Source organism: Neovison vison, chromosome 3 (assembly GCF_020171115.1).
Source record: "Neovison vison isolate M4711 chromosome 3, ASM_NN_V1, whole genome shotgun sequence".
In the NCBI taxonomy this organism is placed as follows: domain Eukaryota; kingdom Metazoa; phylum Chordata; class Mammalia; order Carnivora; family Mustelidae; genus Neogale; species Neogale vison.
The window spans coordinates 224,429,145-224,455,195 of NC_058093.1; the positions used below are offsets into that span (position 1 = coordinate 224,429,145).

Genomic DNA, 26,051 nt, shown 5'->3' on the forward strand with positions numbered 1-26,051 from the left:
AGGTAGCATCAACACGTGTTTATCCAAAGCGACACTCTGCATGTCATCGGTCTACTGAGCTGCCGGGTGCTGAGAACTTACCTTGACAGGTTGATGGCTCGACTTAAGCCCAAGGTTTGATTCTTAACTTTGCCCATTCTGAAACTGGAATTTATTAGCACACCAGGGATGATCAAACTTCTGAGGAACCGACTTAGGCTGATCAGACTCATAAGGAACCAGAATAGGCATTTATGAATTCACAGGGGGCTTTTCACAGCAGAGACCAGGGTCTTCCTTGGTTTGCTCTGGGGTATGTCTGACATGATCCTCCCACTCTCCTGCTCCCCGATGCCCTCTTCTGTGTTCACTGATCCTCTGAGGCCCAGCTTGGTGGTGTTTCTTCCGGGGAGATCTCCTTGCCCCCCCGCCCCCGGGCTGTGCTGGGGGCCCTTCCCGTGGATATGCACGTGGGCAGCACGTATGGAATCTGCTGCTTCACCTTGCGGTCACTGTCCTGCGTCCGTCCCGCCCCCTGGAGTGCGGTGTCGCCCCAAGGCAGAAGCCAGGTCTGCTTTATTTCTGCATTCCCAGGACTCAGCCCTGACCAGGCACGGCAAATCTTTGTTCGAAATAAACAGAAATTCCTCTTCGGAGCATTCACTTGCCTTTTCTGTGGTGACCAACTTTATATTCGTTCCCCTTTTTTTTTTTTTTTTCCTAGAATTGTCATCACGCCTGCTGGACAGACATCAGTCCCCTGAGCCATCCCTGTAGCAGGCCCAAGGGACTCGAGGGTTGATCCTGTAGACCAAGTTCAGTTCATTTCAGTCAGCCCCATCCGTTGATTCTTCTCAGAGCCTAGGCTTAGGGCTCTGAGTCTCTGATTTTTGTGTGAGATGTAGCATCTGAAATACTGTAAGTAACTTTCTGAGTGTGGTGAAGATCAGGTGCCCGATGTTAGCCAGAATGCTCTGTCCACAGCGGAGCCCATCCCAGGGCCGACGTGTCTGTTTTGTTACTGTTGTTTCATAGCGTCCCGCGGGGTTACCTTTCAAAGGCCGGGACCCTGTGACTGAAGGTGTTTGGTAGAAGAAGGGCAGGTGCATTTTCGTGCTAACCTGTCTGGCAGCTTCCAAGGAGGGTGTTCTGGTTTTTGACCTCGCGTGACCTCCCCTCATCACACCAAATCGTGTCTGCTCTCCCTCCGAGAGGGCCCTGCGTTTTTCGTGGTTATTTCTCACCAGCAGGAAACACTGACTGCGCACCTACTGTGTGAAAGCCGCAGCGGGCGCCCGTTTTCTCTGTCTCTTCTGTCACTGTGAGGCTCAGGAATTCTCACTCTGCAGCAGGAGCACTTTCTTAAAACACAGATGCCTGGACTTCCCGCAGACGTTTTGAGCTAGAATCAGCTGAGGCTGGACCTGGCCACGACCGTGTTCTAGAAGTTCTGCACGTTCTTGGGATGTATAGCGGGTGTTGGGAATCAGGGGCGGGAGCGTCGTATTCCGGTGTGTGGTGTTTTACACCTTACATTTCCATTTTCCAAGGAACTGTGCTGCTGAGTGGCACAGCACACAGCCAATCCACCTGAATATAGGCCTGTTCCTTAGAGAGGGTTATTGTCTTTACTGACATGCGGCCAGGCTTGGCGTCGCATCGAACACCTCTGTCCGCAGGTGTTCGGCTGTTTGAATGAATGAACAGAACCCTGTGAGTATCATGACGAACGTAGAGTAGAACATAAAGTAGAGCCCAGAAATACAAGCTCCCATACCCCACTGCATTTTATTTTCTTAAAAGCCCAGTGTGCCCCAGAACCCCCAGTTTAAAAAATGAGGTGATCCCCGGAGGCGGCAGGAGATTGACTGGCTTTCTTCCTGTGTCCTTTGGAGAACAACATTGCCCAGCCCTCAGAGCTGTGGGAGCTGGACACCACGGTGTAGCCTTGCATCCGGCCACAGTCTCTGTCCACAGTGAGCCCTCAGCAAGTGACAGCAAATGACAGTGCTGTTGATGAGAAGCCTGCCCTGAAGGTGGCTTCTCCACCAGTGTGGCCATGGCTGTGGTGCTGCCCACAGAACTCCACCCCCAGCTTCCCAATCTGTCCACAAGGACTGCCCCCCAGTTACAGAGGAGCCTGTGGCGGAGGGGGGATGGCGGTGGTCCCCTGAGGCCTCCTGCTTGCCCCCGGGGCTGGTCGGGGAGCTCTGACGCTGCCGAGTCTTCTCCCACTGGAGTCCTGTTTCCCTGAATCATGCCTGCCTTCCCCTTCCTCTGCACGATGCCTGCACCTGCTAGAAAGAAGGGCTGCCTACCCGACCATGTTCTGACTTCCCAGTGACATGTGCTTTAATGTAGCCGAAGTGGCTGCCCTGCACTTAGCTGGCAGGGGCAGAGGTGACATCAGGGTGAGTCTCACGCCAGGCTGGGGAGGCATGGGAGCACTCCTGAGCTTAGGGAGATGGGCATGGGGCAGAGAGTTGGGTGTCGCCCCAACTTGTAAAGGTGTTACTGAGTTCCTGGGCAAGGTGCAGAATCACTCTAGTATGGGCCCCCACTTAATCCTCTTGTGAGGATTTATTTATCCTCCGGAAGCTGGGGGAAGCTTCCAGACAAGGCCTTCCCAGGAGTCTCTGCCCGCCACTCCCTCCTTCAGCAAGGGTTCCAGAATCTACCAGTTAGATGCTCCCGCTTCCCTCTTCAGAACACCAGCAGGGCTCCTTTCTTTGGGTGCTTATCCCATCCACCCTGGGATGGTGGCTAGTCGTGTCCTTCATTTCACCAGCTCAGGGTGGTGCTGCAGACCGCAGCCTGGGGGCTCCTGCCCGGCGGGTTTGGGGAGGGTCTCATGCCAGGTGCTCAGGGTTACCTAGGCCTGCTTTACCTTTGCAGCCCGCCCTGCCCTTCATGCTTGTGGTTCCAGAAGCTTCTCCTGTGTGTGCACATGCAGGTCCCTCTACCTGGGTTCCCCCCACCATCTTCCCCTCACTTTGCTTCCTAAGGCAGCGATTAGCATGACTGAAGAATTTTTGGAATGCAGAATGCTTTGACAACATGGGATAAATGCGGCAGCTGCCCACGGTCACCATTGGGGGAATGTGTGGCAATTTGACAGAATCAGGAGTCCTTCAGCCTGTCGATTTCAACCAGAAGGGGGTCCTCATCTCCCGGGTCTGTTCCTTGGCGGCCAGCTGTTTCCCCTCACAATGTAAGGCACACCCTGGTGCTTGTTCCTAAGGCCTCCCAAAACCCGTAGGAGTAAAGTGATTAGAGGAACTTCAGCTGTTTTGCTCCCTCTGAATGGCCCTCTTTCATCTGGATATACAGGGACAAGAGCCTTTTTAAACCCAAATATCAGGGGAGGACAAGAGTCCCACAAGAGCCATTCTCGCTCTGGGTGGAACACCATCCGGGGACAGGGACTCCTGCCCAAGGAAGGACTCCAGCCCCTTCCTTCCCTTTCCTCTTTCACCGGAGGGAGTGCAAGGCAGGAGCTCGGGGGCAGTCAGAGATGCGAAGCCGAAGCCGGCTGTCGTGAACATGTTTTATTTCACTGACTTCTGCGTCTCCCTTCAGCCAGCTCACAACTTCCGCTCTTCAGAGGTTTCCGGCCCCAAATAGTACGTACCACTACCCGATCTCTCTGTTCCTACCACGCATGGGTTTCTGGATGACGCTGGCCGTTTATTCATCTGTCCTTAGTGCCTTGTAGAAAAAACCCTAATGCTGTGTGGTCTCCTGAACCGGGCAGTGGCCAGTGTCTGAGAACATATCTGTACGGCGGAGATAAAAGCATTGGGGGGTTGGGGGGTTGAGGGAGCAGGGAGGGCCGGGGCTGAACTTGTTTTTACTCTCCCATCAAGGTTTTTCTTAAAGCAGTGAAGGAAAACAGTTCAGTTGTATTGGTCTGGGTCTGACCTTTCTGGAACTTCAGTCACATACTTTTTAGGACACCAGCATTTGTGGGGGAGAACTCTGGTTTTTCTGTAACTGGGAGGGGTGGTTTGTGAGTCTATATTTCCTTACCCCAAGTAAAATGGGTGTGCCATCCCCAAAATGGTTGTTTGTTTTTTAAGATTTTATTTATTTGAGGGGCGCTTGGGTGGCTTAGTTGGTTAGGCGACTGCCTTCGGCGCGGGTCATGATCCTTGGAGTCCCAGGATCCAGTCACATCGGGCTCCCTGCTCACTGGGGAGTCTGCTTCTCCCTCTGACCCTCCCCCTTCTCATGCTCTCTCTCTCAGTCTCTCTCTCACAAATAAATAAATTAAATCTTTTAAAAATTTTTTATTTATTTGAGAGAGTGAACAGGGCAAGGAGGAGCAGAGGGAAAAGAAGAAGGAGACTCCCCACTGAGCAGGAGCCCAACTGGGGACTCGATCCCAGGACCCTGGCATCACGACCTGAGCTGAAGGCAGCCACTTACCCCACTGGGCCACCTAGACGCCCCCTCAAAATGGATTTCTTAAAGGACATTCCCATCGTTGTGCCCTGAGACTCGCAAATCAGGGTACCACGCTTCCCTGTATTACAAGCCCACCACAGAGAACCCCATGGGGCCTGGCAGTGGGAAAGGGTGTTCTCCTTGGCTACCCAGAGGGTGTGCGAAGCTCAGGGCCTGGAGTGAGCTCAGAGCAGAAGACAGGAAATGGGGCCACAAGGAAGATCTGCATTTAGTTTCCGTAAATGCTGTGGCTGCCCATGCTCTCCATCCTCCTGGCCCCAAGAATCATCGAATGCGGTCACCCTAAGGCTGTATCTGCTTACTGTCTCCCCAGCCGCAGGGCAGCCTAACAGGCTAAGATGGAGAATGTGCTTTGTGGGCTTCCCCGCAGCTTTAAATCTTGCTCTTTACTGGAAATGCTGGTGCCTCATTGCCGAGGGCAGAGGCAGCATTCCAGGGCCCTCTTCCACCCCGCCTCTGATTTCATATGTAGATGGGGACTCTGGTTCTTCTGCAGTCGCAGGAACACTGAGACACTGGCCTTGCACGCCATCACGGGATAAAACCAGCCTATTCTTTTGCATTGTTCCCTTTTTTCCCCCCAAAGGAAATGTAAGGGAAACCAAGGGGAATTTTTGCCCGTGATTTCCAAGGCAAAGGCCACTGTTAATGGCTGGCTTTTTCCAGAGTGTTGGGGCTTCTGATAAGTATGGATTTTTTTTTTCCCTTTTTTTCCCTTTTCTCTTTTTCTTTTCTTTTCGTTTCGTTTTGTTTCTCTCTTTCTTTCTTCCTTCTTCTTCTTATTCTTCTTGTTCTTCTTTTTTTTCTTTTTGGTGGGGGCAGAGAGAGATGAAGAGGGAGAGAATCTTAAGCAGTCTCCATGTCTAGCACAGAGCCAACCTAGGGCTTGATCTCATGACGCTGAGATCGTGACCTCAGCTGAAATCAAAAGCCGGACGCTTAACCGACTGACCCACCCAGGAGGCCCCTCAATATTTTTTTTTAAAGATTTTATTTATTTATTTGACAGAGAGAGATCACAAGTAGGCAGAGAGGCTGGCAGAGAGAGAAGGGAGGGAAGCAGGCTCTCCACGGAGCAGAGAGCCCGATGTGAGGCTCGATCCCAGGACCCTGGAATCATGACCTGAGCCAAAGGCAGAGGCTTTAACCCACTGAGCCACCCAGGTGCCCCCCCCTTTTTAAGATTTTATTTTTTAAAGTAATCTCTATGCCCACCGTAGGGTTTGAACTCACAACCTGAAGATCAAGAGTCCTAGACTCTATTGGCTGAGCCAGCCAGGTGCCCACTCTTCTGGTATTTATAATCCTGGGATCCCCAGCTCTTGTAACTGGCAACACAGACATACAGCTGATAGAATGGAAAGGATGGCTTGGCAGCAATAGTTGGGAATACTAAATGAAGAAAAGCTAAAAACTGCACGAATGTAAAGGATTGGTAAATGAAATCTACAAAACCATCAATAACTCAACAGCTTGAGTAAGAGAGGCAGTTCTCGGCCTTATTCTTGGGTATTTGAGCAGAGTCACTATTTTTGGCATGAGAATTCAACCAGGAGAAGTCACAGATTTTATTGTGGACTTCATAGTGTACAAAATCACTGGTTTTCTAATTCCAGGAGCCACCGAGTTCAATGTGGTGAGTCTTTTTAGCACCTAGAGTTGTGTATTAGGCTTAGCCAAGGTTTTCATTCCATGGTTTAGAACACTTAACTACTAATATTAGACGTCTGAGGAGAAGGTGATCTTGCCCTTTTTTTGGTATTTATAGAAATTGTCCTTGTATTGGTGAGTCTTTTTAGCACCTAGAGTTGTGTATTAGGCTTAGCCAAGGTTTTCATTCCATGGTTTAGAACACTTAACTACTAATATTAGACGTCTGGGGAGAAGGTGATCTTGCCCTTTTTTTTTTGTATTTACAGAAATTGTCCTTGTATTTCTGTCAGGAATCGATTCGCTTCCTGTTGAAACAAACACTCAAATCATGTATGTTAATTGGTTGCTCAATAGAGAGTTAATGATTTTTACAATTCTCTTTGTTGTGAACTGAGATCTTTCACAAAATTAGTAGAAAGGGAATGCTTTTCTGTTATCATGTGTAGTACATGTTTTCCCTTATTCTGAAAATCAAAGAATAATTGCTTTAAAAAGTTAGTATTTGCTCAGTATAGAAAATTTGGAAGATAGAGATTTGGAAATTTGGAAGAAGAGAAAGAAGATAATCATAGGTGGTCCATTCCCCCCCCCAAAAAAAAACCCACTTTTAATAAGTATTTGCTCAGTATAGAAAATTTGGAAGATAGAGATTTGGAAATTTGGAAGAAGAGAAAGAAGATAATCATAGGTGGTCCATTCCCCCCCCCAAAAAAAAACCCACTTTTAATAATTCTAGCTTACAGGTAATTTTCCACATGACAGTATTTCTGAATAATTGGTAGTAACTAGTAGCTAATACAATCTGTCAGTTTATAGTCTTAATTTCTGTGTAAGCTAAAGATCCTTTTTTGATAGCCAAATCATGAAATGTTTAAAATTTAAATTATAACTTCTTAAGGCTGTATGTCAAATGTAAATGTTACTGCTGGTTTAAAACAACAAAAACCTAAGGTTCCTTCTGCTGAGAATTTCATTATGTCAACTGGAGGTTTTCTGTCACAGCAGTGACACTGTAACCCTAAGTTAAATCACCAGTCAAGAACTGTGGGCTTTTGCTAAGATGCAAACCAGTAGTGAAAGCGTAACTTCCTCTTCTTTATAGCCCATCAAGGGAAGGCACCAAGATCAGTGAAGTTGTCCTAAGTCAGGGAGTACCAAAGAAAATTCACCAAGTTCAGAAAGTTGCTCTGTATCTTTAGAAGACATGATGTAGGGAGATCCTTTCACGGTATCCTATAGGAGGGGGCTCTCAGCCTTGCAAGAACCTTGGGCGTCTTAGCCGAGGCCTGAGTTCATGACCCAGACGCTCCAGCAGCAAGCTTGTAGCCAAGATGTGGAAGAGTGTAGCGCAAAATGATTTTAATCGCTGTTTTGTCCTGTGTGCATTGTATGTGTCGTTTGTCTGCACTAAAGCTTTTCCTCTGATGCATTGTCTTTGAATTCCAGCCTGACTGTGCTCTGGTTTTATTCTTCCCAGCTTAAGTGAGAGCTTTTTCATGGTGAAAGGAGCAGCCCTCTTCTTACAGCAGGGAAACAGCCCTCAAAGCCAGCGAAGTCTTCAGCATCCCCACAAGCATGCAGGTAAATTGAGGTTTTGACCTTGGAACTTATTTTCTGTGCAATGGGAGAACCTCCCATTACTGGTGGTGAGCAAGTTGCTGGTTTTCAAGGCCAGAGGAATAGTGGAACACAGGCTTGTCATGCCTGGTGCAAAGCAGGAGCTGTTCCCTTGGGCAGGTAAGCCATGCACGTTTTCCAGGTAGCCCCGAGAGCCAGCACCCTGTGGACTGCGCATGTTTGCGCTAGACGTAAGGCAGTTGGCAGCGTTCTGTTCGGATGTAAAGGTTTCCCACCCGCAGTTTATCAGTAAACTACAGATTTTGAGTTACAGTATGAATTTTTTTTTTTTTTTAAACAAATGCACCAGAACTTGTTATAGCCAAGACATTGTCCCTTTGATAGTTACTCCCTTGGGATGCCCTATACCTCCTCTGAGAACTCTGGTCATTTCTCTGAGCTTCTGGGAAGCTCTCATTTGGGGAATTCCTTTACAGGTCTGTGGCGGGCATTGGGGTAGGAAGTCTTTATGATTTAACAGTGGATTTGGTTTTGGGAAGTAGACCGAAGTGATAAAGTGGGGATCAAACCCAGTATTCATTTAGGTCCAGTAGCACACAAGTAGGAAATTCTTGTCCATTCCTGTCTGAGGCACTGGTACTTGATGCCCATACAGTAACAGAGGCTGCTTTTCTCAGGTGCCTGGACTCTGACACCGAAGGCAGTTTGCAAAGAGGAACCAGCAAACATTGCGTACAAGTGCATCTTTGTAATAGGCCTGTGGCCTCTGCAGGCAGTTCTGGGCAAGGCAGTGCACTTCGCAGTGCGATCTGCCAAGCCCTCTGACCTCAGAACAACAGCAGGTGAAAGCAGCCAGGAGCCGGGGCCAGTTCCCTTGTCACCGGGATCATTTTGTCTCTCACCTCAAGTCATCTCACCTCATTTTGGATCTGAATGCCTAGGTTAGAATTTCGTGTCTTACACTTTACAGAGAACACCAGGGGTCAGTCAGGATTTTCACATACTGTTACTTGGAATCAAGACCTAGCTCTGTTTGAAGCTCGGTTGTCAGGAGGCAATGTGGTTTGGGCAAGAATGTGTGATTTGGAGTCAGACAGACCTGGCTTGTGATCCCAGGCCTACAACTTACTGAGTAGTCACGGTCAACTTCAGAGCCTCAGTTGCATGATCTTAACAATGGCCATCAAATACCAGTACCTCAGACAGGGGTGGAATTTAAAATGGATGCATGCAGGGGAGCCTGCGTGGCTCCGTCGGTTCAGCGCCTGATTCTGGATCTGGCTCAGGTCTTGATCTCAGGGTTGTGAGGTTCAGCCCCCTCGGCATGGAGCCTACTTAAAAAAAAAAAGTATGCATGTAACATACTTACCTCCTCCTGGGTGCCCTGTGTATGGTAGCAATGACTGCGAGTACTGTAATAAACAGAACCTTCCTTCTTGCATCTGCTAATGGTTCTGTCCTGTCAGGAATTCAACCATTGTTCGTGTCTTAGCACATACAGCAAAGTGAATGCTCCAGCTTTGTTCACCCGTAGCATACAGTGTCTCCATCCTCTGACCCAAACAGTGTTCTCATACTGTGTGCAGCTTGGGGAAGCAAGCACAAAGCCATGTTATTTGGGCTGGTTCATGCATCTCTGGAATGTACTGGAGAGTAAAAAGAGAGCTATGGGCCTGATGGCTCTCCTGCCCCTGAGGTCTGGAATGGCTGATGGGCTCAGAAAAGCAAGAGGGATGGGGACAGTCCCAGGACTCCCAGAAAATGTCCCTGGGGCAGACACAGGCTGGACTTGCCATCAATTCCTGTTTTTCTAGAATCCCTGAGAAGTGTCGAGGCTGGCCCCCAGTCCCATCCGCAGCCTTGCAGAGCAGAGAAAGAGCGAGGGTTAGTTCTGCCCGTGCAAAAGCCGTTCAGGTCACTGCAGCCAGTCCCCAGCCCGAGACTGTGGCGAGGGCTTCTGCCTGATCTTCCCGCAAGTGCTGAGTGAACACGTCCGCACGTGGAGGCAATGTGCGGAGGCCAGGCTGCGGTTGGGAGTTCTGCTGGTCAGCATTTTCCCGTCTCCACCAGCAGTCCCGCTGAAAGGAGCCTATCTGTGTGGAAAATGTCCCTTTCATCTGGGCAGTCACTGATAAAGGGGCTTGTTTTTTCTTTCCTCTCTGTGCTTCTGTGACTCGGGGTGAACGGTGGTGGCATGCAGGCAAGCCCAGGACCAGCCGAGCCGGGTGTGTGCCCTTGGGACGGTGGTGTCACCACAGGCGAGGGTGCTGGTGGGTAGAGGAGGCGGAACGAGGAGTTCCGCGTCCTCCTTTTTTTTTTTTTTTTTTTTTTTTTTTTTTTTTTTTTTAAAGATTTTATTTATTTATTTGACAGAGAGAGATCACAAGCAGGCAGAGAGGCAGGCAGAGAGAGAGAGGAGGAAGCAGGCTCCCCGCTGAGCGGAGAGCCCGATGCGGGACTCGATCCCAGGACCCTGAGATCATGACCTGAGCCGAAGGCAGCGGCTTAACCCACTGAGCCACCCAGGCGCCCCCCGCGTCCTCCTTAAATGTGAACCGTTACCTGCCAATCATTCCTCATGGAAGGCAGCGCCGGTGTGGGGTGTCCTACACCGTGCTGTCCTGTCACACAGAGAACAGACGAGAGGAGCCAGCTCCCAAAGACCCAAGTCCTCTCTGAGGCAAAAAGGACAATTTGGACATCATCCGTCAACCTGCCCTGAAATTCCAAAGATGCCTTTGCCAAAGGAATAAATGCAGTGTATTGATCCTTCTGGGATTCCGGTTGTGATCTCTAGGATAATGTTTGTTTGTTTGTTTTAAAGATAATTCTGTTACTTCTTGGCATGGCACAAATCAGATCTCCTAGGAATTAGTCCTGCTACTACTTGTAGACCAGTGTCTTTGCAGACAAACCTTTCCTTCAGAGAGAAACCATGAGATAGGGACGCCTGGGTGGCTTAGTCATTCAGTGTCTGAGTCATGATCCCGGGAGTCGTGGGACTGAGCCCTGTGTCGGGCTCCCTGCTCAGCAGGAAGCTTGCTTCTCCCTCTCCCCCTGCTTCTCTTCCCTCTCTCGCTGTCTCCCTTTCTCTGTCAAATAAATAAAATCTTCAAAGTGGGGAATAAGCTATTTTGGAGTCCCGCTTGCTGCTCACTGATTATGAATCTTGGGTAGGGTCCCCGCCTGGAAAACACAGCCTATTTCCCGTGTTGGTCCTCCGTGTCCGTGTCCGTGGAGACTCACCAAAACGGAGAAACTCTCCTCCCTACATCTTAGCCCAGAGGCACCTCTTGGGCTCTGGCATTGCTCTAGGAGCTAGAAGTTCTGCGTGACTGCCTTTGGAAAGTAATCATGCTTTATCATGCTTTATTGAATCCAATTATAGCCTGGCGTGCATATAAACTGCCGCGAAAAGGGGTACGAGCCTTAGGCCATGGGCAGCTGCTAGTAGCCTTCATAACATTTTATGACCTCTGAAATTGCTTGGGTAATCATCAGTGAGCCAGTGGGCGAGAATAATGATGAACATAATGATCAGAAGGAGGCCCAAGACCAGGCCCAAGACCAGGGCCCAGACGTGCAGGCATTTGGCGGGAGAGGCGTAGGCCTGTGTCCCAGTCACCGCACCTGCCACACTCCTGTCCCAGACTCCACGGAGAAGGCGAGCACCACAAAGCCCTGGCAGCAGAGGGACTGGACAGTGGTCGGGCACGGAGGTCTCACTGTGGATATTCATCAAGCTCTGGGGCACACGAGCTGGGGGGATGGAGCAGAGGGAGAAGAGAGAATCTCAGGCAGACTCCGTGCTAGACAGGGAGCCCCACACGGGGCTTGATCCCATGACCCTGAGATCATGACCCAAGCCAAAATCAAGAGTTTGATGCTCAACCGACTGAGCCAACCAGGCGCCCCACATTTCAGAACATAAAAGCAGTTTCTAAAAACATGGGCATCAGCTAGATCTCCCCATCCTCACCAGGCAACATTCAGAAGTGGAGTAAGAGAAATTGAGCCTTCTAGTCTTTGTGACACTTCTCTTGGGGTGGAGGTGGGAGATTTTGACTCTGCCGTCTTCATCCAGACCCTTCACATCAGCCTCTGGCAGGTTTCTCCCTAGAAGGTGGGTGGGTGGCCTTCTAAAACTTTCTTCGTTGGTCCAACAGGTGACTTGCCCCAACATCTTCAAGTAATGATCAACCTTCTGCGTTGTGAAGATCGGATCAAGCTGGTAAGAAGAGACGAGAGTGGCAAGTTTTAATTTTTAATTTTGTGATTCAGTACAGAATTATTCACGAGCGGTGAGAGGTGGGAAGTTCCTGTGTTCTAGCAAATTCTCCCAAATTATTCACAAAAGCCAGAGCCAGGTTTGCTCTTCACCACCCACTAAGTCCAGAGAAAGGGTATGTTAGGCGTCCGTGTGGGTCTGAGGGTGGAGATCTTCGTTCTCCGGATTTTAGTGGTTCACCCATTTATCCCAACTCCGGAGCAGTCTCCCAGAGCCAACCACTGTCCCTTGTGCATGGATATAAACCAGACATGGCCACTGCTCTTAAGAATCTCATCTTAATTCCTGAACTCACAGGGGGAAAGGTAGAAAAAGTCCTTGATGTTGATTGGGTGATGGAAGGGGCCACCGCCTCGAAAGACAGGCCCTTGAGCGCGTCCTTGCCTGTCTAGGCCGTGCGTTTGGAGAGCGCCTGGGCGGAGCGGGCCCGGTACATGGTGGTGGTGGATAGCAGCGGGCGCCAGGACACAGAGGAGAGCATCTTGCTGGGAGTCGACTTTTCCAGTAAGGAAAGGTGAGTCTGGTGGGCAGCGCTTCCCTTCGGCGGCAGGGACACGGGTTTCATGGAGAAAGGTTTCTGTGCTGCCATATCCATGGGTGGTGATGGTGGGTGTGTTGTTTGGTTAGCGGCGTGTGTGAGCAGACATGCAGAACAGTAGGATGCACCCCTGCGGCTCGGGCATGCCTGGTGCTGTACTAGACTCCATCTCTGCTCTCAGCTCTGGGTTTGCTGAGAGGATAGAGAAGTTTCACTGAGCCTAGAAGTTTACTACTGGGTTGCTCTTGGGGATGCCATGGAAGAGAGCACCTGAGCCAGGAGGGCTTCCTGAAGGAGGTGATGGCTGTGGTGGACACCCATGAACAAGCAGGAGCCAGCCATGTGAAGCAGGGATGGGACTGTGCAGACGTATGTGACTGATAGGCATCCTATCCAGTACTTCCCCATATCCCCATCCCAGGTAGATTCCCAAGTATTTGTTGACAGGTCCTTGGTCAGGTGCTCGAAGAGAGGTTTGGAATTTTCCAGTGACTGGAGGCCAAGTTAGTTGTATCATGGGCCCTATTACATGTGTGCAATGAGGGCAAAGGGCTCTTATATCTAGGATACGTGAGTATGTGTGAGATCATCGCAGAGCCTGGGTTTGTGAGAACTGGATTAAGATAGGCTCTCTGTAGTCATAGTCATTACTCATCTACCCAGGCACGTGTGCATTCTCCTGTGTATGAGGCAGTGGGCCAGGTATATGGAGAAGCAGCCGAGGCAGTTCTCTCCTGCGGAGAACCTGTAAGATTAGCAAGGAAGGAGCCATGACCAGATGGCGGGGTGATGGGGGGTTGCCCAGGGGTTGTGGAAGCATGGGACAGGGGTGGGCTTGGAAGGGGCAAGCCAGGGGCCTTCTACAGCGGGTGATGGCTCACTGAGTCTTAAAGGGCAGGTGGGCACCAGGGATGGGGAGGGAGTGGGGGTGCATTCGAAGGCATCATGAGCAGAATCAATGGCAGGACAGAAAAAGCCACAGACCGGTGATTGGTGGTGGCTATGTGGTCTCGTCTCGTTCCTGCGAGAGAGCTGCTAATTCTGGCTAACAAGTCCACAAAGAAAGAGGGGAGGATATTTCTTTTATGACCTTCTTCCCAGTGTGGGATAGCATCCTTAGAAAGCTCTGTGCGGCACATGTAGGGAGAGTGAGCCAGTGTCTGTGGCCTTGGGCAGGCTGGGAAGTCTGGATCTGGAAGACTGCAGAGCCTGGCAGGTCCCCATGGCTCCATGAGCCATAGAGAGCGACCCGGAAGGCGAGAGGGCCCAGCGCCTCATGGCAGGGTAGCCCCAGGCCAGCACTGTGGGACATGGTGGAGCTCCATGTTCTGTAGAGCGCGGAGGGATTTAGTGTGGAACAGCGATGTAGTGATATTTGCTACATCGGTGATCAGCCAGCCTTTCGGAGTTCCTCCCTTGCCACGTGTGGGCCATTCTTGTAACACTCTCTGGCCCAGAGCAGGATCCTGCCTCCCTGTGGGTTGTGGCCACGGCGGAGGTCTGCCCTCCCACCAGCCATCTCTGTCGCTTCTCTGGGAGAACACAGGGCGGTGCCGCAGTGTGTCATCAGCGTTTCACTGAGTCCTTAAGCCGCCCCGTAGAGCAGGTGGCCCTGACCCATGTGTTACAGGTGAGGCATAACAGCTTGAGAGGTCGGGGTGGGTGTCCCAAGGCCACAAAAGGCTGGCAGAGCCGGGCCTCAGAAGCCAGCCTTTTATGGCCGCCTTGTGGTATCGACCCCACACAGCGCTGCGCTGTAGCTCTGCCTGCACCCCGTCGTTCATGAATTCATCTGTATTTGCTAGATCTTTCCTTGTGCCTGGCCTCTGCTCTCCGACCTCATAGTCTGGAGGTCATGACCATGGCATTAGACACATGCACGGGCACCCCACATCGTCCTACACAGCTGGGGTAGACAGGCCCGCGTGCAGGCGCCAACCCCGAGGCCGGCGCGGGTGTCTGGTGGCCGGGGCCGCAGACACTGAGAAGGTGGTCAGAGGGCAATGGGAACCCAATGGGCCTTCCTGTCGTTGGGCCTGAGGGGAGGCCCTGCAGGCCTGGGCATGCGGAGGCCGTGGACTGGGCCCCCGGAGAGCCTCCGTGTGTGTCCCAGGGAGACCGGCGCTCTCACGCCCGGGTTCTGTCTTACGTTTGTCTTTGGGAGGCGAGAGCCCCATGAGAGCCATGAGCAGGCACCATGCAGTCTGCGAAGGGCTTCCATGGCGCACCTGGAGCTGGGCCTGGCCCCCACTTGGCCCGAGAGTCCCCACGCTGGCCCCACGGGCTCCTCTGCTCCTGCTTTTCCGGTTTCCTCTGAAACTTTTTCCTCTGTCAGTTGCCCCTGCCCACTTCACCCTTCGAGGTCCTTCTCCTCTGGAAGACCCCATTTCCCTGGCTGGGCAGCCCCGCTCCCCTGTCTGCCAGCACGCAGGCCCTCCCTCCCAGGAGACGTTTTACAGTCAGTCACTCCAGGGCGACTGCAAACTCACAGAGCGACAGATGAGGGGACGTTAGGGAATTTGCAGTTTTTACAGTTGTGTCATGGTCCCTGTCTATGCTCTCGACTGCAGGTGGGGACTCTGAGCGGGGTCCTCTGAGGACTTAGCCCCGTGCGGGGGGCTCTCTCTGGGCTCTTCCCCATCTCTGCAGGTGGGCGAGGCCAGTGTAGATGTTACCCTTGTGTCATCTGGACGGTTTCATCTCAGCCTGCCCTGGAACGCCCCTTCCAGCCCTGGGCCTGGGGCTTTGGTCCCTCCAGTCCAGTCCAGTCCAGTCCAGTGTCCTTGTAGCTCTGTCTTCTCTCCTCATTACCTGTACCTGGCGTGGGTCCTCAGTGCTGAAGGGGGCCGGCCTTCCAGGCCCAGCCCCGTGTTCCCAGGTGCCCTCTGCCTTGGCCGCTCTTGGCACGTCAGTTTGGGGCTACAAGGGCCCCCTGCTCGGCTTGCCCCTCCAGGTCTCAGCATATATTGTGTTTTGCAGCTCTACAAAGGAAGTAGGGTCAGCCCGTAGATATTGGGTAGAGGTGCAAGGGAGGGGACCAGGGAATTTGCCTAATGCAAAAGACTTAGTGTGATTTGACCAGAAGGGCTCGCAGCTGCCGTCCCCACAGACAGAAGCAGAGGGTGGAAGAGCCCCTTGCTCACCAGCGCTGCAGAGGAAGAGGGGTCTGTGGGCTCAGAGCTCCCTATCTGCTGTCGGAGGCGTCACGTTACTCCCTGGGCCGTTGCTAAGAGGTAGCAGAGGTGGATGTTCAAGATCCCTGAAGGCTGTCGGAGCTGGCCTTGGCTATGGCTATTCCCTTGGTCTCTTAAATGCCTTTAAATGCCTGAAGGATTTTCATCACAATCTGAGTAACCCTCTGAGAGGGTCCTTTTTGTCCCTCTGTGTTTCTTGGTGGCACCTGTCACCAGAGTCGTTAAGTATCGTTTCACTGTTAGGGTGAGCAAAGCAAAAGCAGATGAGAGGCTGGTTTTGAAACTGCAGCTGTACAAAAGGTACAGAAACAGAGGCCCAGAAGTGAACTCCAGCCATGGTGTTGGCACTCTCTCCACCCCTGCCACCCTAGGACAAGAAGCCCGGTTGGCCACCACCACTCGCCTGTGTCCCCTGGAGTGTGTGTGGTCTCATGCCAGGAGTGCGCCAGCCATCAGTGGCTTCACCGCTGCTGCAGTGTGGGCATGTGGTCAGCTGCTCGCTCCCTGCCCCCCGAGGGCCACAGCCAAGATCTGGCGTTTCCGGAGCTCCCTCCACGCTCCGGAGGGATCACAGTCCCCTGTGACTGTCACTGGGACCCTTTCTGGCGGGACCATCCCAGGCTCATGTCTTCTAGAAGTCAGTGGCAAGTGGTCCCTACACAGACAGCCTGAGAGCTTCTCCCAGATACACACCCAGCAGCCAGGCCCAGGTCGGGTGGTGGTTCTCTTCTGCGAGCTGGACAGGCTGGGTGAAGGCAGGGAAGAGGGTGCATGAGCGGGCAGACCCTGACTCTGGGCATCTTCTCTTTCCTCCTGAGCAGTAAAAGCTGCACCATCGGGATGGTTCTCCGGCTGTGGAGCGACACTAAAATCCACCTTGATGGAGACGGGTAAGGAGATCTCTTTAAAAGATTCTTCCAGGGGCAGCTGGGTGGCTCAGTAGGTTAAGCATCTGCCTTCCGCTCAGGTCCTGATGCCAAGGTCCTAGGATCGAGCCCCACATCAGGCTCCCCAATCAGTGGGGAGCCTTTTTCTCCATTCTTCCCCCACCTTGTGCTTTCTTTCTCTCTCAAATTAATAAAATCTTAGAAAAAAAAAAATACTAGACGATTCTTCCACTGTAGGCTTTGAAACCCGAGTTGGTTGGGCGTCCTTGGATGATCCTGGGGAGCAGAGTCATCTGTGTGACGTGCTCATTACAGCAGGAGAGGCAACATGCCCTCCTGTGTGCCGCACAAGGACGCCAATATTTGGGACATTATTTAAGGGAATTTGGGTTGTGAAGTATCAACAGAAGAGTGTTTACGGGGGATGTGCTGCTGTGTGACGTTCCAGAGCGGCAGACAGCTGACACTCATTCATTCACCTTAATGTGTTAAATGAGCACTTGGTACGTGCCCTCCATGCGGAACTGGTCCCTGTCAGTTCACGGCTGGAAAGGACATGGTGGGAGCTCACAGCTGTGGGGGTGCAGGGAGAGAGAAGCAGGTGGCAGGCGCCTCTGCAGAGGAGGAGCCCTTCCACGTGGCCTGGGCAGGTGGACAGGAGACAAAGAGCCACCCGGGTTCCCTGTGCATTTGCTTCCAGGGGAAATATGGGGCTTCTGCCGTGAGGGGGAAGTAGCTGAACACAATTGCCCCTCCACTGAGATGCCAACGGTAAAAGTTATGTTGCCTCATACATAGACTCGGGGAAGAAAAATTAAAATGTGGTTTTTGTTTTGTTTTGAAGAGGCGGGATCACGGTTCTGGTTTGTTTCTGGTTGTTTTGTTTTTGTTTTTGTTTTTGTTCTTTTTTCGCTTCATCACATTTTGCCATCTGTGACTCTATTTCCCATGCAGTGACAAAAACGGGGTGGGTGGGGGGCAGGCAGTAGCAGGGGGTGGGGATGGTGGCAGGAACCGGACCGAGATGGTGTCAGATGGCGGTGCTGCCTTTGCCAGGGCTTGTGTTTGTGATAGACCTTGCTGGTTACATAGCTGGGTTAGTAGCCAGTCTTCCAGACTGGAGAACGTTTTTTGTTTTGTTTTGTTTTTTTACTTTTTTCCTGCTCTTGCCCTGGTTTGATCCAGCGGGCCAGTATTCCCTGCTCAGAAAGCACCAGGATGTCCGCCGTGGCCCCGCCTGCTCACCTCAGGATGCTGTGGCCACAGAGTCTGATTCCTTACCAGGCCTCCTTTCTTTTTTTTTTTTGTTTTTATTTTTGTTTTCCATCCTCAGGGGCTTCAGCGTCAGCACAGCAGGACGAATGCACATCTTTAAGCCTGTATCCGTCCAGGCCATGTGGTAAGTGTGCTTTTAGGGACTTTTACCACCTTAGCAATATTTTTTTAGCTGCCAACATGAATAGGAAAACCCCCTTCGACTTTAAAGCTTGTTCCGGTGCGTTTATTTGTGTGTGTGTAGCAGAATGTAGGTAAGAGAAAGTGAACCCTGTTAACCATTTTTTAAGTGCGGTTCAGTACACATCCATGATGTGCAAAACTAACTATCCATTTCTAGAACTTTTTCGTCATCTCATTAAACGCTAACTCCCTCCCCTACTGCCCCAGCCCTGGTTAACCTCTGTTCTACCTTCTGTCTCTACGAGTTTGCCTACTCCAGGTCCCTCCAGGAGTGGGGGGTCATCCCCGACTTGCCCCTGTGTGGCTGGCTTCTGTCATGGCGACGTCACAATGTTTTCGAGGTTTGTCCATCTTGTAGCATGTGTCAGAAACCTTTCAAGGGCTGAGTGTTACTCCGGTGTGTGGTTAGAGACTATTTTTGTGTGTGGCCCCATCAGCTGTCAGTAGACATTTGTGTTCTTTCCACCTTTTGGGTGTTGTGCTCGGAGCTGCTGTGAATACGGCTGGATGGACAGCGTGTCTGTCGGAGTCCCTGTCTTCAGTTGTTTTGAGGACGTACCTAGAAGTGGAATTTCTAGAGCACGCGGTTAACTCTGTGTGTCGCTCTCTGGGGAACCAAAACTGTTTTCCGCAAACCAGGCTCTTCGCCCCATTTCATCGTCCTGCCGGCCGTGCACAGGGTTTGGTTTCTCCGGGTCCTTGCCAACACCTGCTAGTGCGTGAGTTCTCATCTTCGCCTTCTTAACGGATGTGAAGTGGCATCTCGTTAACGGTGCTGGTTTGTATTTTCCCGCCTGATGAGTACTGGGCCGTCTCTTCACGTTCTTGTCGGCCCTTTGTACATCTTTTTTGGAGAAAAGTCTGTTCAGGTCCTTCAGCCAGTTTTTTCACTGGCTGGTTTTTTTGTTGTTGAAGGTATGCCGTTCTTAGGTATCCACAGTTCCTGCCGTCCCCACGCCGTCCCTGTGTAAATCTGCATACTCCTTATTCCTGGCACACACTCGGTTTGTGCCCTGAAGGGAACAGCGCCCTGCCAGGCACTGGGCATCCGGGAAGGCATACGACGGACAATAGTTGGTGTCCTCGTGGGGTTTACACTCTGTAGAGGGGAGGTGGCCGCAACCTGCGCAGGGTCATGTGTCGGACCAGGGAGTGCAAGGAGCATGTTCTCACAGGGCTCCTTGCTGCGGGATGCGGGGAGCAGAGCCTCTGTGGGGGCGGGGGGCTTCCTGCTTCGGGGATGCGGTAGCCGTGGGCAGAGGCTGCACTGGGGGAGACAGGTTGGGTCCGGTGCTTCTCCAGACCAGGCACACGCACCTGCAAGCCTCCCTCATCCTTGGAGGGCCGCACAAACACCCCTGCAGCGAACCCAACACAACGGTCTCTGTCTCCAGCGATCTGGAAGAGGCTCGGGAGGGAGCTGGTGGCTGCTGAGGAGGGTTCTGCCCAGCGCTTCACAGTCACTACTTTGTTCTCTGGGACCGTGAGAGTTAGGCTGAATTCTCCCAGGAGCCAGTCGGTAGTCAGTATAGTGCCCTGTTGTCACCTCATCTGCTGCTCCACACTGCCCTCCATTCAGGCTCCTTCTGGGGAAAATCACGAAATCCGAATGCCCGTGATGTCCCAGATGTTCCTTGCGTCCCTGGATCATTTCTTACCTCTTTCTCTTCAGGCAAGTGAAAAACAGGCCCACAGGTTTTTCCAAAACTTGAGGAGCAAAGCTAAATTTAGTAAATATGCAGCTCAGGCCTGTGCCCTGAAGCAGCCTAGAGAGAGGACAGACATGCCTGAGTGGGACACGTGCAGCGGACGCCGGGGGTGGGCCCTTCCCTGAGGACGCTCGCTCCCTCCGGGGCTTCCCACTCCCTCCCTCCATTGATGCCTTGGTTCACCCCCTTCACTGAGAAAGTTTCAGCCTAGATTTTTGTTTAAAAAAAAAAAAAAAGAGACTAAGCTGTGTTACCATACACATTCTCCCCATTTTCCATATTGTTCCTTCTGTCCCACCCTTCCTTCCTGAACCTCTTTTTCATTTTGTCCTTGTGTTGATGTGAGTTCCTAGCACTCATTTCCCTAAGAGATGGAAGCATCAGAGCTGTTAGTAACGGTGATGGGCAAAGGTTATAAAGCAAGTTATTCAGAACGCAGTAAAATGTGCAGCTTGTGAAAGACTCTTTCCTTCCACCTGCTGGGTGTCGCAGTGGTTCCCACGGCCTCAGAAGTAATCTGGGTTCTTGGGCATTCATTGGCGGAGTGGGAGATGGTCCGGGAGCCAGCCCAGGCGGGAGAGTTACAAGGTTTGTACCGTGTCCTCATGGGCCACAATGAAGGATGTCTCATTGGCTCTTGGGTTTGCAGCGTGTGTCCCCGAGACGTGCTCCCATTCCTGGCAGCCTGGCAGCCTGGAGGTTTCAGACTGCCTTGCTTTCCCCACGTAACCTTTTACATATGGCGATGCTCGGAGGGAGTCCTTGAGGGACCCCCCCCACCCCACCCTCAACCCCCATTTGGAGGGAGAAGCCCAGGCCTGACCCTGTCCCCCCTCCTCACCCCAGGTCTGCCCTGCAGGTCCTTCACAAGGCCTGCGAAGTGGCGCGCAGACACAACTACTTCCCCGGCGGTGTGGCGCTCGTCTGGGCCACATACTACGAGAGCTGCATCAGCTCAGATCAGAGCTGCATCAACGAGTGGAACGCCATGCAGGACCTAGAGTCCACGCGGCCCGACTCCCCGGCCCTATTTGTGGACAAGTAAGTGCGGCGCGGCCCAGCCCACGCCAGCCAGACCCTGAGTCTGCCTGATGTCCCTCCCTCCTCCCCAGCAGTCCCAGGACCAGCATCCCGAGCTGGGGCTCCTCACCTGCTGCCCCCAGGTCATCTATGGCCTCAGGAAGGCTCCGTGACCCCTGCCCCACTTCTGAAATTAGAGGTGCATTTGTGTGTGGTGCATTCTGGGGAACAGCTCCGTAACTCCCATCAGCTTCTCAAAGGAAAGCACCGCCCACATGCTTCACCAGCTCCGGGGCCGTGTTCTGTGGTCTGGCCTCTCCCTCTGTTCCGAGGAGTATTAGGTATCCGTCGTCCCAGGATCCCAGAATGCAACCACACTGACACTGCCTGGGGACAGCCCTCCTTGGTGGCCCCAGTAGTGAATGGGGGCCCATGTCACGTGGCCCCCAGCAGAGCTCATGTGGCCTGAGGCTGCACTCACTGATGGTCTGGGTCCAGAAGAAAGAAACAGCTCCCCTACCTTTTGTCTTAGCTACGGCCCTCCTCCCCCCAAGTCGTGGGTCCCTCTGGGACTGTGTTACAAGGGCCATGGACAGGGAGATCAGCCTGAATGAGGAGACGACCGGAAGCCACATTCTAGGAAGCCCCAAGTGGTGAGAGCGTTGGGGAGAATCTCGGTTGCCTTTAAATATAGAAAGGGGCGACCCATGGAAGAATTGCCGTGGTTTGTGTAGAAGTAGGGCTGGTGGGTAGACACTCCAGGGAAGCACATAGGTTCTCCATGTAAGAAGGAGAGGAGCGGAGCCGGGTGAAGTGATGCCCTCACATGTGAACATGTTCCAGTGGAGGCAGAAGGATCCGGTTGGTGGTGGGCAGACATGCTGTGCGTGCTTCCAGTGTCTCGTCCCGAGAGCCTGAGTCTCTGCAGACCTGAGCAAGGACCATGCTTTCCAGCCATAGCTCTCCATCCGCTCACCATTCTGTGGACTCCCATGGGGGTTCTAGACCCAGGCCCGGATTCTTCTGTCCCTTTCCCCTCCTCCCAAAAACATGCGCACAAAGAACGTGGCTCTTGGAGCATCTGGTGGGTCTGCAAACGCGGACCTCAGGCTCCCTGTTCTTCTGCATCTTACTGGATGTACCTTCTTCCCAGGCCAACCGAAGGGGAAAGGACTGAGCGCGTCATCAGGGCCAAGCTCCGCAGCATCATGATGAGCCGGGATCTAGAAAACGTGACCTCGAAAGAAGTAAGAGAGCTCATCCCTCAGCAAGCCAGAGGTCACAAGGTGTTCATGTGTCCTGTCGCTCTAAGCACAGCAGAGGCGGGCCTGCCGCATGGCCTTCCCCGACTCTCAGAGGCTTTGTCCCCCCCCAAGAGCCTTAGCATCCCACTCTAGTCTGGATCCCGTTGTGCTCCATACCAGCTGTGGGGCCTTGAGCACATTTCCTGATCTCTCGAAACCTGTAAGACCTTTGGTGGTAGTTACCCAAGGCACATGCATTGCCCTGAGACACACTGGCCTACTAGCTCCCTCTCCTCTACCTTGTGTTTTGTTGTGATACAGCGAACGCTTATTGCTTATTTCAGGATTCTCACTTACTAGCAAGTTACCAACCCTGGACTGCCTTCTGTGTGCCTTCAGATTTTTTTCTGGATCACTTTTTTCTTGTTTCGGTGGCTTTTTGTTCAGAGACCACAATGAATTATAATGTGTTTAAACTGGGTAAATCTGAGGGCTTGAAAGGGCCATTGAAAAAAACCATAGATTACCCTTTTTATTAATTAACACACATAAAAAGTCATATTTGGGGGCAACCCTGTTGGGTCCCCTCCCTCTTTGGGAGCTTTGTTCTGTCGCTCAGTAAGCTTTGCTTTGCTGCACACCAAAAACAAAAACGAAAAACTGGGATGCCTGGATGGCTCAAGTCGGTTAAGGGGCTGCCTTCGCCGGCTCGGGTCGTTATCCCAGCGTCCTGGGATCGAGTCCCACGTCGGGCTCCTTGCTCCTCAGGGAGCCTGCTTCTCCCTTTGTCTCTCCCTGCCACTCTGCCTGCCTATACTCTATCTCTCTGACAAATAAGTAAAGTCTTAAAAAACAAAACAAAACAAAAAACTATCATATTGTGAAGCCTGCTAAAGCAGGATAAAACTGACTTTATGTATTCACCGTGATATATTTGATATTTAATTGTAAAAATAGAAGTTCCTTAAACTCAGTAGAACAGATCCCGTGCAAATCAGCTTGTTCATATAAAATAATGAACTTCTCCCAGTCAGACTGACTGTGAGGCTTCGTAGCCTGTGTTCCCACCACCTGTGTTTGTGCTATGTGCGTCTCAATGTGTATGTGCCAACTCTGGGGTAAAAAACAACAACAACAACAAAAAAAAAAAAAAAAAAGCCAAAACAACCAAACACCTTTTTTGAAAACAGCCACAGTTTAAGTGGTAACATGACTTCTTTGGAATTGGACAGCCCTTGTTTTGTTTTGTGACGAATCACTTTTCCTGCTGTTCTCCACTCCACAGATCCGTAATGAATTAGAGACGCAGATGAACTGTAACTTGAAAGAATTCAAGGAATTCATAGACAATGAGATGCTCCTTATCTTGGGACAGATGGACAAGCCCTCCCTCATCTTCGACCACCTTTATCTCGTAAGAAGCATGGTGCACAGCAGGGTCTGGTTTGGGAAAACATTGGTCTGCAGACTTGGGTTGGAGCTTGCAGCAGAGTCAGAGACAGGGAGAAACTGGCGTTGCTAGAACCTCATTTCTGGCTGTTCTGGGAACCCCAGTCTTCAGCTCCCTTCCTCTGGCTTGCACAGTTGCCCTCTGCCAGATGTCTGAGATGGGGCTCCTAGCTGAGCTGTGTGGAGTGGTGTGAAGGCTGTCTGGCATGGTCCACTGGCCGCAGTTTTCAGAATCTCTCCACCCTTGGTCTTCAGTCACTAGCACAAAGGTCCTGTCCAGTTACCACCACACGATTTGCAGGCTAGTGCCCCCAGTTACTAAATGACACATGCTTGCCAAACCCAAGAATCACGCCTGGCATCACCGAAACGTTAAGAAACAGTAGGCAAAACAGACTGAAACCGTGAAACTCAGTTTTTTCCCCTCCTTCTGTCTGGGCAGCAACTCCGTGCCCTGCTCCCTGGCCCACCGAAGGGACAGGCCCTGGGAGGCCCAAGCGGGGGCAGGTTGCGCAGCTTCCCCAGACCTCCATCTCTTGCTGGATGCTCTTAATGCTGCAAATCTCCATAGAAGGCAGCTGGCAAGTTCTCAGAGTCCCTCAGAGAGACTATAGAGGAGAGCGTGTTACTAAAATTAGAGAAGCAGTACAGTGTGATGAAAGTCAGACCCACCAGGGCCAAGTTCCCACTCCCCAGCCAAAGCAGCGAGCCTCTTTGCCTTTTCTCCCGCGTTCTATACCATGTGGGATGGTTATGAGGATTAAATAGAAGACGTTCTTAAAGCACCGAGTGCAGTTTCTGTAGGCACTGGTAAATGGCAACCATTGATACAGCAAAAATCACTTCCTGGGAAAGTGGAGGAAGTGTATTTGCTCCTGAAGGCAGGGACAGTTTTGTTTTCTGCCCACAGGAATTAATTAATAATTCTTCAAATGCATGTGTTGTGATATATATACTTAATACTATATATATATCTCAAATGTATATGTATTTATGTATATATCAATTCGTGTGTGTGTGTGTGTGTGTGTGTGTGTGTGTATTTAATGTTTATATTAAAACCTATATGAATGTCTGGGTTTGAAGCCTTTCTGTATTTGGAAAGCTGTCCGGCAGCCCTGGGCTCTCATCTCCCCAGGAAGTTGGTGGTTTTTTTCATGGTGGAAGCAACAGAAAGCAGGCCATCTCTCCACTAGGTGGTGATCACACCAAGAGGAAGCTCACAGATATTGCGAGCTTTCGTTATTTTTTTCCAGTGAGGTTTGGTGCTTTATGTCACTTTTTCCATGAGAGATACTAAAGGAATTCTTATATTTGAGCCTCTCCCTCCAGCATGAAAATCCAGCTAGCACCCACACATTGCCAGCTCCACTGGGCCCCGTGGGGCTCCTGCATCCTGAGGGGTCTACCCTCCTGGGAAAGGAAGTTTCTGCAGAGACTTAGAGGGGGATCTGACTCTGTCATTTGCATTGCCTGAGAGTGAAGTGATAGCTTTTTCTTTGTTTTGCTTTTTTTTCCCCTTCTGTGTTCCTGGGAAGTCAGAAACGGGAGCGTTCGTTTTTAATGCGCTTTCATAGGCGTTACATTAAAATGTATTATGGAAGGTTCAGAAACACCAGTAACTCCAAAGAAGAAAGTAAAAAGCTTCCCCAATTTGGCAAATCTAGATGTAGTCACTGTTAACGTTTTAGTATATTTATTTTCCCATCTTCTGGGTTTTTTTCTTTTTATGTCTATATAGCTTCTTAAAAAAAAAGAAAGAAAGAAAGGAAAGGAAAGACTCATACTGTTTATATAGTTTTGTATCCTGTTTTCTTTTTTTAAATTGTTTTCATTATATGGCATTTTCCTGTGTTGTTAAAGAGCCACCCAAAGTATGATTTTTTTTTTAATTGCCCCATCGTGTGGCTTCATCATTTATTTTACTAATTTCTTCTTGTAGGACCTCTTAAGTTGTTCCCATTGTTTGTCCTCGCAAATAACCATAAATATCCTGGTGCATAAACCTATGTGCAAATTCCGGGTATTTCCTTAAGACAGCGGTTTGTACGGGGAACCACTGGGTCAGAGAGTGGGAACTTTTAAAAATACCCAGAAAGGTAGATTGACTTCTGCTTTAAATTAGTGGTGTGTGAAAGTGCCCCTCTCCTGAGTGGCAAGCCGGAGGTCACTGCCGCTGGTGACGGGACCCTGCCGGAGCCGTAGGAAAGGACTTTGTGAGCGCGCGGTGGGGGGGGGGGTGTTACAGATTTCACCTTTCCCCCAAGGCCTGGGGGCAGCCAGGGCCTTCCATGCAGGCTGATACTGCCTGGAACGCCCCGGGAGCCTGCTTTGCTAGCGGTCTCTTTCAGTTCTGTCTTCTGTCTAAAGCCAAGGGCCCGTGACGTAACCCTCCCCCACCCAAGACTAGCCCACCCCGTGCCTCCCCTATGCAGTTCTGAGGCTGACACGTGACACTCATGGGGGTTTGTGTGATCTGTCCCCCAGGGCTCTGAATGGAATGCATCCAATCTGGAGGAACTGCAGGGCTCAGGGTGAGTCTGCTCCCCTCGTCTCCCCTTGTCCTTCCAGGCAGCTCAGAAGCCTC

General features: G+C 51.3%; 1 protein-coding gene across 2 annotated transcripts in view; it reads left to right on the forward strand.

Moving 5' to 3' along the window:
• The window catches only part of SSH1 (slingshot protein phosphatase 1), a 60,090-nt gene that overhangs the window by 19,211 nt on the left and 14,828 nt on the right, over window positions 1–26,051 (forward strand). For both annotated transcript variants that reach the window (XM_044244101.1, XM_044244102.1), the window contains 9 exons: window positions 7,577–7,680; window positions 11,844–11,908; window positions 12,358–12,479; window positions 16,519–16,587; window positions 17,918–17,983; window positions 20,598–20,792; window positions 21,925–22,018; window positions 23,301–23,429; window positions 25,952–25,998. In XM_044244101.1, coding sequence (XP_044100036.1) covers window positions 7,577–7,680; window positions 11,844–11,908; window positions 12,358–12,479; window positions 16,519–16,587; window positions 17,918–17,983; window positions 20,598–20,792; window positions 21,925–22,018; window positions 23,301–23,429; window positions 25,952–25,998 — 891 coding nt within the window. The remainder of the gene's footprint in view (window positions 1–7,576; window positions 7,681–11,843; window positions 11,909–12,357; window positions 12,480–16,518; window positions 16,588–17,917; window positions 17,984–20,597; window positions 20,793–21,924; window positions 22,019–23,300; window positions 23,430–25,951; window positions 25,999–26,051) is intronic.